The sequence below is a fragment of the Stenella coeruleoalba genome (genome assembly GCF_951394435.1).
Source record: "Stenella coeruleoalba genome assembly, chromosome: 3".
NCBI classification, from domain to species: domain Eukaryota; kingdom Metazoa; phylum Chordata; class Mammalia; order Artiodactyla; family Delphinidae; genus Stenella; species Stenella coeruleoalba.
Genome location: NC_137148.1, coordinates 143,942,665 through 143,959,550, shown reverse-complemented (window position 1 = coordinate 143,959,550; position 16,886 = coordinate 143,942,665). Strand labels below are relative to the sequence as shown.

The 16,886-nt window shown below is 47.1% G+C and overlaps 1 protein-coding gene across 1 annotated transcript in view; it reads right to left on the bottom strand.

Annotated features, from left to right (window-relative positions):
• Positions 1 to 16,886, bottom strand: part of TENM2 (teneurin transmembrane protein 2) — a gene marked incomplete at its 5' end in the record, with an annotated part of 411,764 nt that overhangs the window by 93,208 nt on the left and 301,670 nt on the right. The window contains 4 exons of the mRNA XM_079918659.1: positions 339 to 606; positions 1,368 to 1,629; positions 4,807 to 4,926; positions 9,199 to 9,409. Of these exons, the coding sequence (XP_079774785.1) occupies positions 339 to 606; positions 1,368 to 1,629; positions 4,807 to 4,926; positions 9,199 to 9,409 (861 nt within the window). The remainder of the gene's footprint in view (positions 1 to 338; positions 607 to 1,367; positions 1,630 to 4,806; positions 4,927 to 9,198; positions 9,410 to 16,886) is intronic.

Below are 16,886 nucleotides of genomic sequence, written 5' to 3'. Positions count from 1 at the left end.
GCTCCTTTTCATTCAAGCCTCTGTTTAAACATCATCTGCTGAGGAACCCTCCCTGAACGCCCACCCCCCGTTGCCCCTCTTCCCCAGTATACAACACATTTTTATTTTCATATTAGCACCTAACACTGCTTGATATTTTCTTGTCCAGGCTGTGTTTATTATTCCGATCCCTCAGTAGAATAGGAAGTCCACGGAAGAGGACGCTTGTCTGCTTATGGACCACTGCCTCCCTAGCTACTAGAATAGTTCTCGGCCCATACTAGGAATTCAATAAATACAGGCTGATTTAATGCATGCTTAAATCCAAGAATCAATAAGGGGTTGAAACTGAAACATACCAACAGCGTCAGAGAGTCCGTAGACCCTTTGGCCATAGGCATCCGTCTTATCCCAGATGAAGGTGTAGGCCAGGTTGGGAGAGGCCTGGAATGACTTCTGGAAGAGGTGCCCCTCTACAGCTACCATCAGATGAACCTTGATGAGGTTCAGGGGCACCGTGGACTGGGTCATGGTGATCTTCAGCAGCGACTTGTAGCCTGCGGTCCTGGAGCTCAGGTAGCGAAGCTTCACGTTGGAACCAGGGAGCTCAATTTCTTCATGAAGAACCTGGGGAGGAAACGCAAGCTAGATACACTGCATCAAAGGCACCCCGGCAGCTGGGCTGCTTGCAACCCGAGGCTACCTGTCTGCTACCACCCCCACCAAAGCATCACGCCTTACGGGGGAGTGCAAGAACCACGTTCCGTGGCTGAGAAGAGAGAAAAAACCCCCCGACAACCAAAACTTTATCCTGCACTACGGAGCAAAGTGGCTGAGGTTATGATTTTTGGATTAATAATTATTCTTGGTCACTGTTGTGTTTCTTTTTAAAACCACGCTGTTGGCAAAAGATGTAAATAAGAACAGCAGGCTTTATTGCTAGTTGCATGCAAGGAGGCCACAAGAGGCTGTAATTATATGAACCTGCAACTTCCACCGACAATTGCTATAAAGCAACAGGGAGGCAATAATGTAATATGCCCTCTGTCGTAACACTGATGTAGATCATTAAAGCGCCTCTTATCATGTATCTCTGTGACTAACAGGAATAAAAAGCAATTTGCAGGTGCGTTGCACATATGTGTATTGTTTTTATTCTATTAAAAGCTCCAGTGACTGCTAAAGTCTGGAAACATCCGGAATGTCCAGGAGAGATTCAGTTTTCTCTCCAGTGACTACAAATTCTACTGCGTTCTTACTTTTTGCCCCTCCCCCTTAATATTAGTTTCTGGCTTATCCAGGCAGAGAGAGATGGTGGGAGGAAGTCAGCCAGCCAGTTTGGGGCAGGGCAGTACTGAGAGTCCCACCCTGGTACCCGGTGCTCCTACCTGGGTCTCAGGCACGATGGGATTCTGCCCAGGGGCAGCGCTGAAGAAGGTGGACAGCGGGGAGGAGATGATGATTGGATCCGGCCGGACAAAGCCACTGAGGTCGCAGCTGGGGATGGAGTTCTCCTCTGTCTTCATCACCAGAGTGTCCATGGCATAAAAGCTATTCCACGGCAGCCACACGGTACGCTCCTGGCTCATGAACGGGGCTCGCTCAAAGTGCAGGGTCAAGGAGGCGCCGCCATTGGCGATCAGGTCAAACCTGGAGAGGGGGTAAGTGAGCTCACTGAGAGGGGTGAACTCACCTGCAGACCAGGTAGGTGCTCTGACCTCCAGGCTTAAAGTAGTGGGAGGGGCAGAGCAGGCAGGAGAAGAACATGGGCTTCGTGGGAACCCAAACTCTACCACTTACTAGTTGTGTGACTATGGGCAAGTTGCTAACCCTCTCTCAGCCCCCGTTTTTTCATCTGTGAAATGGAAATAATTATACCAATGTCCCGGTGTGGCTGAGAGGATGAAATTTTGTGATGAATTCAAAGTAGGGGTCAGCCGACTCGGCCCATGAGCTAAAGCCGGCCCACAGCCTGTTTTGGTAAAAAGTTTCATTGGAATCCCAGCCACGCCCATTGATTAGCTTATCCTCTCCAGCTGTTTCTGACCTACAGTGGAAGAGCCTGGTAGTTTTAACAGGAACCATACGGCATCAAAGCCTAAAATAGATACTACCTGGCCCTTTACAGAAAATGTATGCCCCCTCCTCCCCCCTTCCCAGGTGTAAAGCATTTAGCATCGTGCTAGGCTCATAGGAGTCTTCACTACATCGTGGAGTTACAATGATTCAATTCTAGGACACAGGGAGGGGCTCATGAAAGCTTTCTTTTCTTCGACCTGTACTGTTTCTGTTGGTTTCACAGAACCTTAATGTTTTTTGAGATACAATTGACATATAATATTATATTAGTTTCAGGTGTACAACATAATTCAATATTTGTATATATTGTGAAATGATCACCACCATAAATCCATTCATCACCACACCTAGTTACAATTTTTTTTCCTTGTGCTACAAACTTTTAAGATGTCTCAGCAACTTTCAAATATACAATGTGGTAATAGTAACTACAGGCACCATGTTATACATACATCCCAGGACTTGTTTATCACTAGAAGTGTGGACTTTTTAACCCCCTTCATCCATTTTGCCTTGTTTCTGATACTTTTTTCCAAAACACAAATTTATTTGGCATTTGGATGAAATGGTTCTTACTATTTCTGATATTTCTGACAATCGTTCTTAAACTATATTCCTGTTTTCCTCCAGAGCTGGATGGAAGTGTGTTACTAGTAAAGTAAAATAAAGGTAGTTCTTCCCCAATTAATGGAAAAGAACGTTAATGGAGAGAAGTCTCTCAATTTTGTGCTTGACTCCTCCGCCGGGATCTCAACTCTTTGAGGGCAGTGGTACTCCCTTGTATACACTTCAGAATCCCCAGCAACTAGCAGAGTTCCTGGATCACAGTAAAAACTCAATGAAAATATACGGACTCACTGGCTTCACTGAATTTTGGTAACACTTTTAGTGTTTTTCAATAGACGTAAAATGAGTGAACATGGAACATATGAATATTAAGGTAAATATCATGGTGGAAGAGTTTATTCTATTAGTTTGTTTATATTTTATTTTGGGACATGCACGCTGCTGGGGATGCTTTTTCTTTTTAAATTTATTTATTTTTGGCTGCATTGTGTCTTCGTTGCTGCACGTGGGCTTTCTCTAGTTGCGGCCAGCGGGGGCTACTCTCGGTTGTAGCCCGCGGGCTTCTCATTGTGGTGGCTTCTCTTTGTTGGGGAGCACGGGCTCTAGGCACAAGGGCTTCAGTAGTTGTGGTGCACGGGGTCAGTTGCTCTGCGGCATGTGGGATCTTCCCAGACCAGGGCTCGAACCCGTGTCCCCTGCATGGGCAGGCAGATTCTTAACCACTGCACCACCAGGGACGCCCGGGGATGGTTTTGTAGAGGGTCCAGGAGAGTCAGATGTTTTGAAGTGAAATCGTTCCTCGTTGGGATGATTGCATCAAACCACCCATGTCTGTGGCACACACCACTACACAACAGATTGTGGGATCCCTCGGAGCATTTCCAAACACATCCTGTGACTTCCAGGGCTTTGCTACCTGGACAAGCTGAAGGATCACCGATCCATGAGGTGGGATAGATGAACCGGGAAGTGGATTTAGGCGATGATTAGTCAGGAAGCAGCTGAGGGGGATCGGGCAGCATAAGGTGGTGAGAAACCTCAGACCGAGGACTCAGAAATGTCCTCTGGTGTCGTCACAGGACTTACAGCACAAGAACACTGGCTTCTCAGAATGAACAAGCACCGAGGCAGCTCGGCATGGTACACCTTCACAGTCCTAGTGCTTTCAGCTAATTAGGACTGCCTGCACCTGGTGAATACCGAGAATATTTGGTTTCACGGGTGAAAATAGGAGGACAGGGCTACTGTGGGCTGGTGATTTTTGAAACTACCTGCAAGGCTACCTTAGGACATTAGAAAAAAAGACCAGATTCTTCACCAGAGAAAGGCAAGATTTACAGCACGTGATACGTTTATGATTTTCCAGGTTCCAGTTTTATAGAAAAAGTGTTGCATCAGATTTACATCCACCGTCTCCTCTTTCATTTGGAATAGAATACAATAGTGTGTCTCTGTGTGTTTTAAGCCTAGGGTGGGGTGAGTTGTTTTCCCCTTCCCACAGATTTCGTTTCTTCTTTTTATCTTTTTCTTTAAATTTCAAGTCCATGCCCAACGGATTAAGGAAACGACAGCTTTCATCTTGGTGGAGGCCGCATGGGTGCGGGTTTTCAATCAGAGGATAATAGGGAAAGGTTGCCTCCTTCACACCGCAGGGTGACAGCTAAATGTATCTAATTAGGCTTCTCTGATTACATCCCACCCCCTCAAAACAGGAGCAAAAATAACACAACTCCTAAAGCCACAGATGAAAGCAGAAGGGGTTCACCACAGGACACTGTGGCATGTGGATCCTTGTCACCCCGCACTGCCTTTGATTTAAAATAAAATAGGAGTGAGGTTCCAAGAGCTACTCTCCCTTCCTTCTGGCCTCCGCCACACACACACACACACACACACACACACACACACACACACACACACTCACGGAAAAGCATTTACCTGCCATGGAAAAAGCATTGCTGTGGGCAGCCCTGGAGAGGTTGGCCATTCTAGTTATTTTCCATTTCTGAGACCAAACTAAAAAAAATATATATATATATAGGGGGGATTCTCCCTAGAGATCTGGCCTGGTGGGTCTCCCCCCGGTCCACAAGGGGGAGGCACGTGGTTCCAAGCCAACAGCACCATCTGTCTCTTTGCAGCCTCAGTCCCAAGTAAGTGGGGCCCCATAAAGCTACTTACGTGCCATCTTGGCGGGTAATGGTGTAGCCGTATTTTGGATACTTGACAAAAGACACGTTCACACCAATCAGGGGAGTTCCATCTGTAGTTACTACTTGGCCTCGGATGAGAGAAACCAAGCTGAGAGAAAGAGAAACACAAGCTTTTGAGCCCCAGGCAGGAGAACAAGGGGACAAGGGAGTGTCGTAGAGTTCCCCTTCCCCATTGCCCACCACCCCATCCTCCTCTGGTCCCTAAGGCAAGGACGAGACCTTTAAACATGAACTTCTGGCTTCACACAATCACATCTCCATGAGAGATGTGGGCCAGAGGGATGTCTTAAGGCTGGCGTTCCCCGAGGAACAGTCTGGGGTGAAATCCACGGGCAGCATCTTCAGTCATTCTGCTGGGCAACGGGGTCCCCTGTGCACACTCCCTCTGCCCTCAGCCTCACTCCGTGTCTTGACATCACTTGCCTTTTGCTTGGCCCGAGCTTCAGGCTGCCCCTCATCACTCATGTTTGTGCCTTAGCCTGGCACGGAGAGTATTATCCTCGGGTGAGAGCTTCCCCATCTGCCTACTCATTTCCTTTTTTGGCCGTGGAGGAAGGCACTGTTACTCTTCTCCTCCAGGCTGGGATGACAGAGGGAGTGGGGGGTTGGGTGGTGGGAGCACACAAAGGTTTTTTATGAGGCTGGGACATATACATACATTATTTTTTCTGTTGCCCTTTAAGAGCAAAATTTCTCACAATCCGTGCCATCCTGAGGAAAAGAGAACATTAGAGATTTTTTTTTTTTTTTTTTTCTGGTAGAACTATCTTGGATTCTGGACTCCATGTAACTATGCATTTCTCTTACATCAAATTCCTGCTACCAGGATTTGGGGCAGGGGAGCGGGGAGGTGGTATATACCTCTCAACTTTTTGCCACCATGACAGAAAGCCCCCCTGTCTCCAGATCACAGTAATTAGAACTTTCCCAAAGATGCCAGTATTCAACCAGCTCCTTCTGGGAAATCCCATAAAGCAACAGAGATGCCACAAGAGTCTACTCAAAATCCATGCAGAGAGAATGCACACGCCTCCCTTCACCTGAATTCTCCCGACTTCATAGAGAAATGGGCTCATGAGAAGTTCCATTTTTGTACTAAGTTTCCAGCCTACCAGGCAGGTTTGCGGCTGTACTGTTGGCCTTCAAGCCACTGGGCAACTTGGAGAAGGCAGAGAGGTTCTCAGGCGTCCAGATTCTTGGACACACTCCCAATTTCTGGACCAGGTAATCAAGCTGACCCGTTCTTTGCCAGAATCTTGTCCAAATCTGCTCGATTTTTGGAACGCACTTATTTCTGCAGTCCCGGGTGAACCCAAAACTGGAGGGATGCTCTCTCCAAGCACCTCTCTTTTTTATTAGCAATCCCCCCAACTGTTCAACTCCGACCCCTTGGTGATCTTGGGAGGGTTTAGACTGTTCCACTGACAGCTCTAATTGTCTGCTACTGGCTGCCTATCAAATGAATTCCATTTTTAGCTGGTTCCAACCACAATGCTATACAGTCTTTTGAAAATGGAAAACTAATTTATGAAAATAATTCTTTCGTTCAATTCCATTTCCTTATCTTAGCTCAGACTAAGATTTCTTTCAGGCCTTCCTAGACACTGTTTTAAAATCAGTGATGTGTGTTGATGACCACAAGGTACAAGCTGCTTGTGATGAGAAAACAAAATTGGGAATACATCCCACAGTGGAGTATTTTTCCCCTCCATTTTTTTATACAACTGTTATTTCTTTTAAATCATTCCTGTAGCATAAGACTTTGCAGAGTGCCATGGGAATAAAGGGAGCTGGGTTGCCTGTGATTTCTACCCTCAGTTTTCCTAATTCTTCACTGCTGCTGGCTTCCTATCGTCTCTAGGCAGTCAATTCGCAGAAAAGATTCAGCTAAGACATGCTATCAGTTCGTTTCTATTTATGATTATTGGTGTGTAACAATTATCACATTATCTAGATAGTGAGATCTGCTCTATAAATTATAGTGGTGGAGTCCAGGCATTTTAGTTATTTTTGTATGCCATTATCTAGGGGAAACGCCTTCTTAGCAGTCTTGAATTAAGCTCTTTTTTACTCCTAGCTTTGTCTTTCATTATTTGTCAGAGGATAATGCACTGAAATTCACATGCTTGGTGAACTTCAACCTATGTCTTGGAGTAACATTTTGCATTTCTGAATTATGGATCCAAGCCGACATGCTGGAGCGTGGAGCTTTCTCTAAAGCAAGCTTCTTTTGCCCAGATCTCTGGGGCTGGTATAGTCTACCAAATATTCCGGAGCCCCTGCCTGCTCCCTACATCTTGCCTCTAACTCAGGGTGCCTTCTGGGAGTGGTAACTACTGGTGAGGAGGAGAAGATTGATTTTCAAGGCACAAGTGAAGAAAGAATATGAAGAGGAGATGAGGAAATTACTGGATTTAGGGTAGAAATAATAAAATGTTAATAGGAAGCCGACTGAAACAGAGCACGAGTCTTTGAAAGATGCCCTTATAGTCTAAGCAAACTGTATGCAGACCTCACCGAAATGCTCATGGACTAGTGCAAGGGCCTGTCATGAGTCTCTGGCAATGGGAATTATGTTCATAATTAAAAAGAAACATACCTACACAATCCCCGTCCCAGAACCGGGATTTAATAAGCAGAGAAAATATATTTTTGTTCCGAGATCTGTGGTTTATTTTTTTGAGGGTTACTCATATTAAAATAATATTACGGTGTGTAGTATAATCTGTACGTATTGATTTAATTTTAACAATCAAGAAAATAAAGTTTGAGGTTAAATAACTTGCCTAACATGACACAGCTAGAGGGTGTTGCGGGGGGGGGGTGGCTGAAATAGACAAGGGCTGAGATTATTTTTTTCTTTTCTATTTTATTTTTAGTAAAACCAGAACAGAGAGAGGCTAAAGTTGCTGGCCCACGGTGACCTCATTAAGAACCCTCATAGTCAAAGAGCTGCCAGGAATTGGGGCTGCACAGCTTCCCAGAGAGTTCTAAGGGGCTGCAGAATTAATTGGCTGTACCATTACCCACCACTTCCCCGTCCCACCCTCGCCAGGCTCTCCCAGGGAGGAGCGGAGTCTCAGTCACGGCCTGGTGATGTTTCCTCCCCAAAGTCTAATGAGGGAGGCTCCAAGACAATCACTTATAAGGGTAAGGCCTCCTCTAAGAAGTAAAGTCTGGTATTTCCTTCGCCAGCGAGAAGTCTGCATAAGCACTGTTATTTCCCGAGTTGCTTCAGGGTCTGCCCAGACCTAAGTGAGGATGAAGAAAACTAAGAGAAAGACGGCATGAAGAGGGCTGTCAGAGGGGTAAGGGGGCAGGGACAAGTTCCTGGTTCCTAGAGGTTCCCAGTTCTTATTTCTCCATGAGAAGGGGTGCCCCCAAGAAGATCACACCCACCATCCTCACATCTGCGGACACCAGCGTTATCTGGACCCAGAGTGAGATCAGAGATGTGCAGGCAGGCCTGCAGAACATCCCTGCCTCTCCTAGCCTTCCTTCCGCCCTCAGAATCAGAAACAGTGCCTAGAAGACAGAACGGGCCAGGGGGTATCTCAAAGCCAACTCTTCCCCTTGCTTTGTTCTCCAGGGGTACACTTCTAACCTGACCTGGCGGTGGTGGGGGGGAGAGGAGAGGCCAAGCTGATTACAAAATAAATCCAGAATTTGCCTCTAGAATACTCATAAGCCTCACATTAGCAACTGAGAGCAAATGGAAACTCAAGAGAAACCCCCATCCCACCCCTGCCCCCCGCCATTTTGGAATGAGAAGGGGACACGCACTGGCACAATGTCTAGCACAAACTCGGCAATTAGCAGATGCCACGGATGGGGTGGGTGACTGTGAGGATTACAGCCAATCTGCTTCAAGTCTCTAGCTCATCACAGGCGTTCAATAAATTCTAGCCACTGGCATCATCTTGACTCTCAGATGCCACAAATGCTAAGTTGTGTTATTAAGTTTATAACTGCTTTTAGAAAATACTCTGCTGAATGAAATATTTCAGGGATGATCAAATAAGAGCCACAATGAGAGGTATTCTAAAAGGAGATTTAATATAACGATAATGTCATAAAATAATAGATCGTAAAAATGATCTAGAAACCAGGCAATCAACAGGTGTCTCTAAGCAGGTTCTGGGTTGCAGGTGGCCAAATCCCATAGAGGGACCAGGACTCTGCTCTGGAGCTTGACCCACAGAGAGGAAAGGGCCTTCTATGAACCAGAGCAGGGAGCTGCTCCCATGGGGTAGTTTCCAGGCCAACTAGGCCCACAGAAAAACCAGGAGCACTTCCTCCTGCTTGGACAGGAAGGGGAAGCAGCGACCTCAGCCACCTGCGGGGACAGAAGGGTGCCTACCTGCTGTTGAAGGGGTTGTCTCCAGGAATGATGTGGGTGCTGTCTTTGCCGGCCAGGAGCTTGATGCGGTCGTAGAAGGACTTCACTGCGGGTGAGTCTGTCTGGCCCTGCTTAATGATGTCCAGGGGGTCCCGGGACCCCCGGCAGAGCAGGCTGTTCTGACAGGCTGACTGCAGGCAGCAGTCAGGGTCCAGGCAGTCCACCAGGCCATCTGGAAGGGCAGAGACAGAGCCAGGGGTCAGCAGATATCATGGCACAAAGCTGCTCTGAGAGGCTAACACCTTGTCCCGAGCAGCCTGAACCCTTCCCAACGGTCTGAATTGGCAGGTTTCACACAACAAGCCTAGGATAATTCCACTATATACTCACAGGAAGTACAAGACTGAAAGGAAATAATTGAGAATGCGGACAAATGGTTAACCCCAGGCGGTAGATTAGTGTGTTTCTCTCTTTTTCTTTCTTGTATTTTTCTGGAATTTCTACTTTTTCTATCATGAGCAAGTATTATTTGAGTGGCTGGCAATAAAAACAAACATGTTGCTCTTAAACGACATTGCGCAAAAGAATTACCTGTTGCCAGATCTCAGGGGCCCGTGCTAACGGGTGTGCAAGTCATCAAAATGCATGGGATTCCTTAAATCTTGCTTCAGTGGAGAAACGCATTCCGTCCCTTCTCCCTCTGAGCCAGGGACGGTACTGCTGACTAGTGGGAGAACCAGGGTGATGAGTCTGACACTTTCCAGGAAATGTGGAGAAATGGCTTTAGCTTGAGCACCCACAAACTAAGCCATTAGTTTCCCCAATTGCTCCTGAAACTACCTTCCCCATACCTGCAGGACTTTGAACATTCTGATTTATTTGCCTCGATTCCTGCCCCTCTACCTCTTTCCCGAGCTGATTCCTATTCATCTACCCTTCAACAAATATTTGAGTGTCATCCCTGTTCGGGAAATAAAACAGAGAACAAAGAACGATGGTGTCTGTCCTTAAGGAGCTGGCAGTATAGTGGAGGAAACAGATTATGACTCATCCTTTAAGACCCAGACTAGGTGTGGCCTCCTCCAGGAAGCCTTCCTGACGATGCCCGAGCTAGCTTAGGTATTCCCGTTCTGTGTGTCCCTGAATCAGAGATTCTCAGAGAATGGTTTTGCGTCACAATCCTGTAGGGAGAATCAAGGGCCTACCCCAGAGCTCCCCAGGCACAGCTTCCAGGAGCAGGTCCTGGAGTCTGCACTTTAAACATGATTCTCAGGTGATTCTAATGCACAAGACATACTAGAGACCGCTGTTAAAGCCAACTTGCTTGTACTAGAATTAATTGTCTCCGTATGCTTGCCTTCCTGTCTGGAAAATGAGCTCTTTGAAAAGAACAGTGTCGTATTCGTTTTTATATTCATGCCTCGCTTAGTGCCAACCATGGAATCAGGCACTCAACAAATGTTTGTTGAATGAGTCAATGACTGTTTCCCGTTCCTCACATGGCTGTTAGGGCTGAGGATGGGGGTGTTTAGGGCAGTGTTTGCTCCTTAGAATTCCTATTAGAATGGATTAGTTAGCCAACCCTTCTTCACTCTGCTGGGAATTGATTGACTACACAGCGTAGGAGCTTGGAGAGTAACTTGCTTACATGTAACTCCCTGCTTTGATAGCGAGGCATTTTGGGGCCATAATTAGCATCACAGAAACATGCACTCCAACCCTGGGCTGTGACTTGACAAACACTTGAACTGGAACACTGAATCAGAGGCCTGGCTGTGTGCTTTAAATTTACTACAGCGTACTTTTTTGGCATTACCCTTTACGTTTGGTTCCACTAATGAAATTGAAATATTTAATTTCACCGAAGTTCCACTGTAACTTAGCAATTAATGTACAATGATTTTAATGCACTACTTTCTTTTTAGCAAACAAACAAATTGGGAGGTTGCGTGTTCCGCTCGGCTTTAAATGACTAAAACTAGCCTCTCATCTTCCACGTGGGCAAATGTTGCTCGTGTGCCTCGGAACACGTTTAGATTTACAAAGTTTTCTGGAAACGCAGACACAGGAGGGTGAGCAGGCATGCACGCTTGAAATTTAGAGACCTTCAAAGTCATGGCTCTGAGCACCTCAGCCTGATGTGCTGGTTGAATCGGGTGCCCCCCAGGGGCCCGCAAGTCTCAGACCCAAGAAACGGTGCTGGAGAAGTGTATCTCAGTAGCAGAATGATGCTGAGGTACCATGTCAGACCCACGTTCAGATCATCCAGTGGCTCCCGGGGCCCTTGGCAGAATAAGAAAAAGAAAAGAATAGAAAAAAAAAAAAGGCAGAGTATTCTGCCTTGACCGTCACCTTCCATGGAGCGCCTTCATTAGACAGAAGGAATCCACCACGGAATGCCTGCTTCAGATTTAAAAATATCCTGCTGAGACATGCTGGCAGTGCTTCATCCAGCCGCTGCAGAAACTTCTCAGGTGAGAAGAGAGCCACTGTTATTAGCACTACAGAGTGCTTTAAGGCCACCGGCCTCGTCCCATTAGGAGTTCCATCCATCTCTGGTGGCCTTTTCCTCCTGAAGCTGGGAATGTGCCACCTCCCGCCCCCAACCCCTTTCCATACAACCAGCTTGAGGGCCTCACATCAGGAGCGAATAATAAATTACAGACAGTCTTGCCTATTAAGCACTGAACGTTGTCCTCTCCCAACCCCCTCTAGTCTGCTACTCCTTCTGTGACTGTGCCCGCTTCAAAAGTATGGACCTCAAATTTCCCCACTGTTTTGTTGACTCCAGGCTTTTTATTCAAGGGCCCGTCTGGCAGGAGGTGTCCTACAAACACATCAGCAATAGCAGATGGCAAATGCTAACAAAGAGGGGACAGAAAGGACAGAAATGATTTCCCCCTACATATTCGCATTTACCTGCTCCAGAGATGGCGCATTTGGGGTTCTATCCATTACTAAGTGTGAGCACACGTTACGCCTGTAATGACCTCATCATGTTTCGTGATTATGGCCTGCTGCCGCCGAACACTTGCAGACAACACTGTGAACTTGAAACTGGCACTCCAATCTCCCCGTGGCCTGTCAGTCATGAGAAGCGCATCTTTATGCCAGCAAGCCCCTCGCATGGAGTCTGACATGGCAATCTTCAGTAAATTACCCTGTCACTGACAATCTTGCAGTTATCTCGCAAACAATCAAGCAAGCAATCAAACTGTTCTGAATCGCCAGTTCAGGACCTGAGAGGCTGCCAATGTCTCCATTCAACAGGGGCATGAAAGCGGCACAGCCCCCCTACGACACTGGACGATTTATTTTTTTATTTATCCACCTCCTTATTTGTTTGTCTGCTTGGTTTTTTTCCTGGTGAGAGAGGTTTGCAGAGTCTTCGAAAAGGGCCCCATTCTGCCTCAGCGGTTATGGGAAAGTGACCCAGGCCTTCCTCAAGGGCTCACAGTGGTGCCCTGCAACTGCTTAATAAACATCCCCATTTACTCCACTCTGTGAGATGTGGCCGCCGCCTATCATCTAGGTGCTTTCTGTGAGAACGCACGCTAAGTCGTACGTAGCTCTGGCTGTGTTCCACACACGTACGTCATATGCTAATTGTAACGGCCACTTCAGAGAAATATGGACATGCAGAAACTTTCTGGGAACGGTAGGTTAGGCATTCTTTGTCTTGCTTTTGATAAAGAAAATCAGAGAATCTTTCATAACAGTTCTGGCAACGTGACGCAGAAATCAGGTTAAGGCTACATTGAAGCCTTTGGATTGGAATTCCCAAGGTAAAAAGCCAAAAAATCTATACAGCGTCAGAGGTAAGAGCCTGGCCTGTGGAATCCTCTAAGCCCTGGCTGTGTGAGCTTAGAAAGATAATCAACCTGGCTGAAACTCAATTTCTTTGCCTTTAAAACTGAGTGATGGGCTTCCCTGGTGGCGCAGTGGTTGAGAGTCCGCCCGCCGATGCAGGGGACACGGGTTCGTGTCCCGGTCCGGGAAGATCCCACATGCCGCGGAGCGGCTGGGCCCATGCGTCATGGCCGCTGAGCCTGCGTGTCTGGAGCCTGTGCTCCGCAATGGGAGAGGCCACAACAGTGAGAGGTCCGCATACCGCAAAAAAAACCAAAAACCAAAAAACAAAAAACTGAGTGACAACAATGCATATATCATAGGGTTATGTGATAGGGAGTTGACAGATATAGTATCAGTCTGGCATATAGTATGTGTTCAATGAACAGTAGGTATTACTATAACCAGAAACTCCCTGAAGTTTTCCACTTTTTCAATTTATAAAAACTGGACATAAAAATAAATGAAATGAATGTCCCCTGATTAGAGTCATTCACTGGTATGTGCTATAGGTAGGTTGCATCTTGGCAAGAATGCTATGTTTTCAAATAGTGATGAGATAATAATAATGGGTGGTAATAATAAATGCTATATATTGCACAGGATTTACATCTATTCTTGATTTAAATCCTCATGGTAACCTTACAAAGCAGAATCATATAACCCTTAAGCTGCAGACTCTGGATCAGGGTATCTGGGTTTGAATCTCAGATCAGTGATCACCAATCTGCTGACCTTGGACAATGAACTGCTCTGTGCCTCAGTTTCCTTATGAACAAAATGGAGAACATTAGAACATTGTTAATTGATAACATTAGAGGGTGCTGTTGGGAGGATGAAAGCAGTTATTATGTATTCAGGACTTGGAAGAGTGCCTGGTGTAGCAAGCACCCACTAAACTGTATATCACCCCCCGCATCACGGTATCACCCATCCTACAGAGTTGGAAACTGAGGCTCAGAGAAGCCGAGTAAGTTAGCCAAGAGGCAGAGCAGCAGCTTTGGAGAAAAAGTAGGAAAAGGCAACCCATGAGATCACCACCCTTGTCGTCTTCATTATTGGAAGGAGGAGATGTTTCCTTCCCAAAGGGAGGCTGAAGACAGGGCAGTGGACACCCGTCAAGCTGGGAAAGTGTGAGCAGCCATGAGATTTAATCACTTCTGAAGGCCTGTCTGCTCCTACAGCTGGGGAAGTGTGTGGCTGTTTGAGATGAACATCTGAAAAGGAATCAACATGAGAAACAAGATGCCTGGGAATTCATTCCCTGCAAGGCAGGCTGCTGAGGACCATACTCTCTACCTGTGAGACTCAAAGCCCCTTTCAGCTGTTTACTGCTGGCACAGGGTTGCACTTCTGGGCGGCCTCTCCCGTTGCGGAGCACAGGCTCCGGACGCGCAGGCTCAGCGGCCATGGCTCACGGGCCCAGCCGCTCCGCGGCATGTGGGATCTTTCCCGACCGGGGCACGAACCCGCATCCCCTGCATCGGCAGACGGACTCCCAACCACTGCGCCACCAGGGAAGCCCTGTAAGACTTTTTAAGGAGCTCCTAAACAGTCAAGAGATTTAACCTCAAAGCCTTAATTGAACACCTACTAGCGATGCTACACTCGGGGGAAGGGGGTCACGGGTAAACAGAGAGGTTACAGTAGAGAAGCCACAGCAAACATCTGAATATTTCCGAGTTGGCTGAAACATGCACAGCTTTTCTGCCTCGGGAAGGCTGCCTGAGTCCATGCCTCACTCTTACACGGAAGCAAAGTCTCCAGGAAGGAGAGGAGGTTTATTTCATTTATTTCCTCTTTGATCTTCGTACACTGGGCAGCTTTGGGAGAATCCAGTTGGAAGCATTTGGGTCAGTTTTGGGTGCCTTTTGTTCCCTGCAGCTTGGTATGCAACTGACTCCCTCTACAACCTGCATGAGCTCTCCGGTTTCCTTGGGCGGTAAAGGCTTCAGAGGAAGATCCAAATTTACTTTTCTTAGTTTTATTTTGTGACAGGGTGGCACAAATCGACTCCCACAATTCACTGCAGGCGCCATGGATAGCGCTGCTAGCGTCTGCATGCAGCACTCGTTTGGGAACTAGGCAGCAGCTCAGATTTGAAAAATGAGCCCCACTTTTCCCAGACCATGGTTTGCTGAGAGGGGCTACCAACCACCAAATCTACCTTCCCCACTCAGTGGGTCAGGAGGCCGTAGGGTGGACCGGGTAAAACATGGGCTTTGGAGACTACATAGTCTTTCATGTACAGGATGCTCGAGAACAGGCAAAGTTCATGAATTACAGTAGAAAGTTAGAAATTGTGGTCACCTTAATGGGGAGGTATTAGCTGGAAAAGAATATAGGGGACTTTTCAGGTTCTGGGAATTTTCTAGATCTTCATCTTATTCACTTGGCTTCACTGGTGAATATGTCTATAAAAATTCATCAAGGTGTATATTTAAGTTTATGCACTTTATGTATTTGCTAACAGACTGACTTTAGGCAAGATAATCACCCTCTCTGTGCCCTGTTCCCCTTATGTACAAAGCAGGCATGATGGTGAGGATGAGGATGGGGATGGGGATGGGGATGGGGATGGGGATGGGGATGGGGATGGGGATGGGGATGGTGATGATGGTGCTTCAAGGAGCACTGGGAGGACTAAAGAAGATAATCCACATAAGGTCCTGAGAACAGTTGTGAGCACCTAGTAACCTACTAAGTGTCTCAGTCATTTCTACTTCTTTTCTTCTTTGTGAGTCTTCTTGGCATCATATATGTCTGTTTCGCATCCAGAGTGAGGTACTTGCCAAATTGTCATTTTCCCAGGAAAAATACAGGGAGTTAAGGTGGTGAATGCAATATACCCTAGGGCTATACATATATATTTTAAATAAGTTTATTTATTTCTTTATTTTTGGCTGCGTTGGGTCTTCGTTGCTGTGTGCGGGCTTTCTCTAGTTGCGGCGAGCAGGGGCTACGCTTCGTTGCGGTGCGTGGGCTTCTCATTGCGGTGGCTTCTCTTGTTGCTGAGCACGGGCTCTAGGTGTGTGGGCTTCAGTAGTTGTGGCACGTGGGCTCAGTAGCTATGGCTTGTGGGCTCTAGAGCGCAGGCTCAGTAGTTGTGGCGTACGGGCTGTGTTGCTCCGCGGCATGTGGGATCTTCCCGGACCAGGGATTGAACCTGTGTCCCCTGCATTGGCAGGCGGATTCTTTACCACTGCGCTACCAGGGAAGTCCCCCTAGGGCTATTTTGGAGATCGGTTAACAGTGGGGAGGTGGGGAAATCAATGAAGCAGTGGCCAGAAGGCAGGAGGCAACAAGCTGGGGCAAAAAGGGAGAGTCCTGCGCTGTCTGCTCTTTGTGATGGAAATGAAGAGGGAGCAGGGGGCGCTGGAGAGCACCCTTCTCAGAGGGCTGGCAAAAGCCAAAGGCTCCTGAATTTTAGCCAGCAGCATAAAGGGGTTCTTGAGTAAAGAAGAAATATGGCGACCATAGCATTTGTTTTGTCTCGGGAGTTATTTTGTTTTAAGGTGAGCTCTTGCAGGACCGTGAGGAAAGTGTGGGGGGCTCCTGGCTAATATTTTTCTGCCCGGCCCCTATCTATACAAACAATTTGAGTTTCCCAAATCAGCATACCAGCATTATTCTGGCAGCCTGATCTTACATAAGCTTGCAAAACATACACTCCTTCAGCCAGCAGGAGCAATCGCCTTGCCAATCTGCCCTCTAGAATTGAGGCTAGGCATTGGACCCTGAGATAGCTCAGAGATGCAAATCTTCCAACACCTTAGGGTATCTGGTCAACCCTACATGCATGGGGGTGGAGGTGAGGAGAGGCAGAGGGTCAGAGAGCACCCTGAAAGGGAGAAACAGGG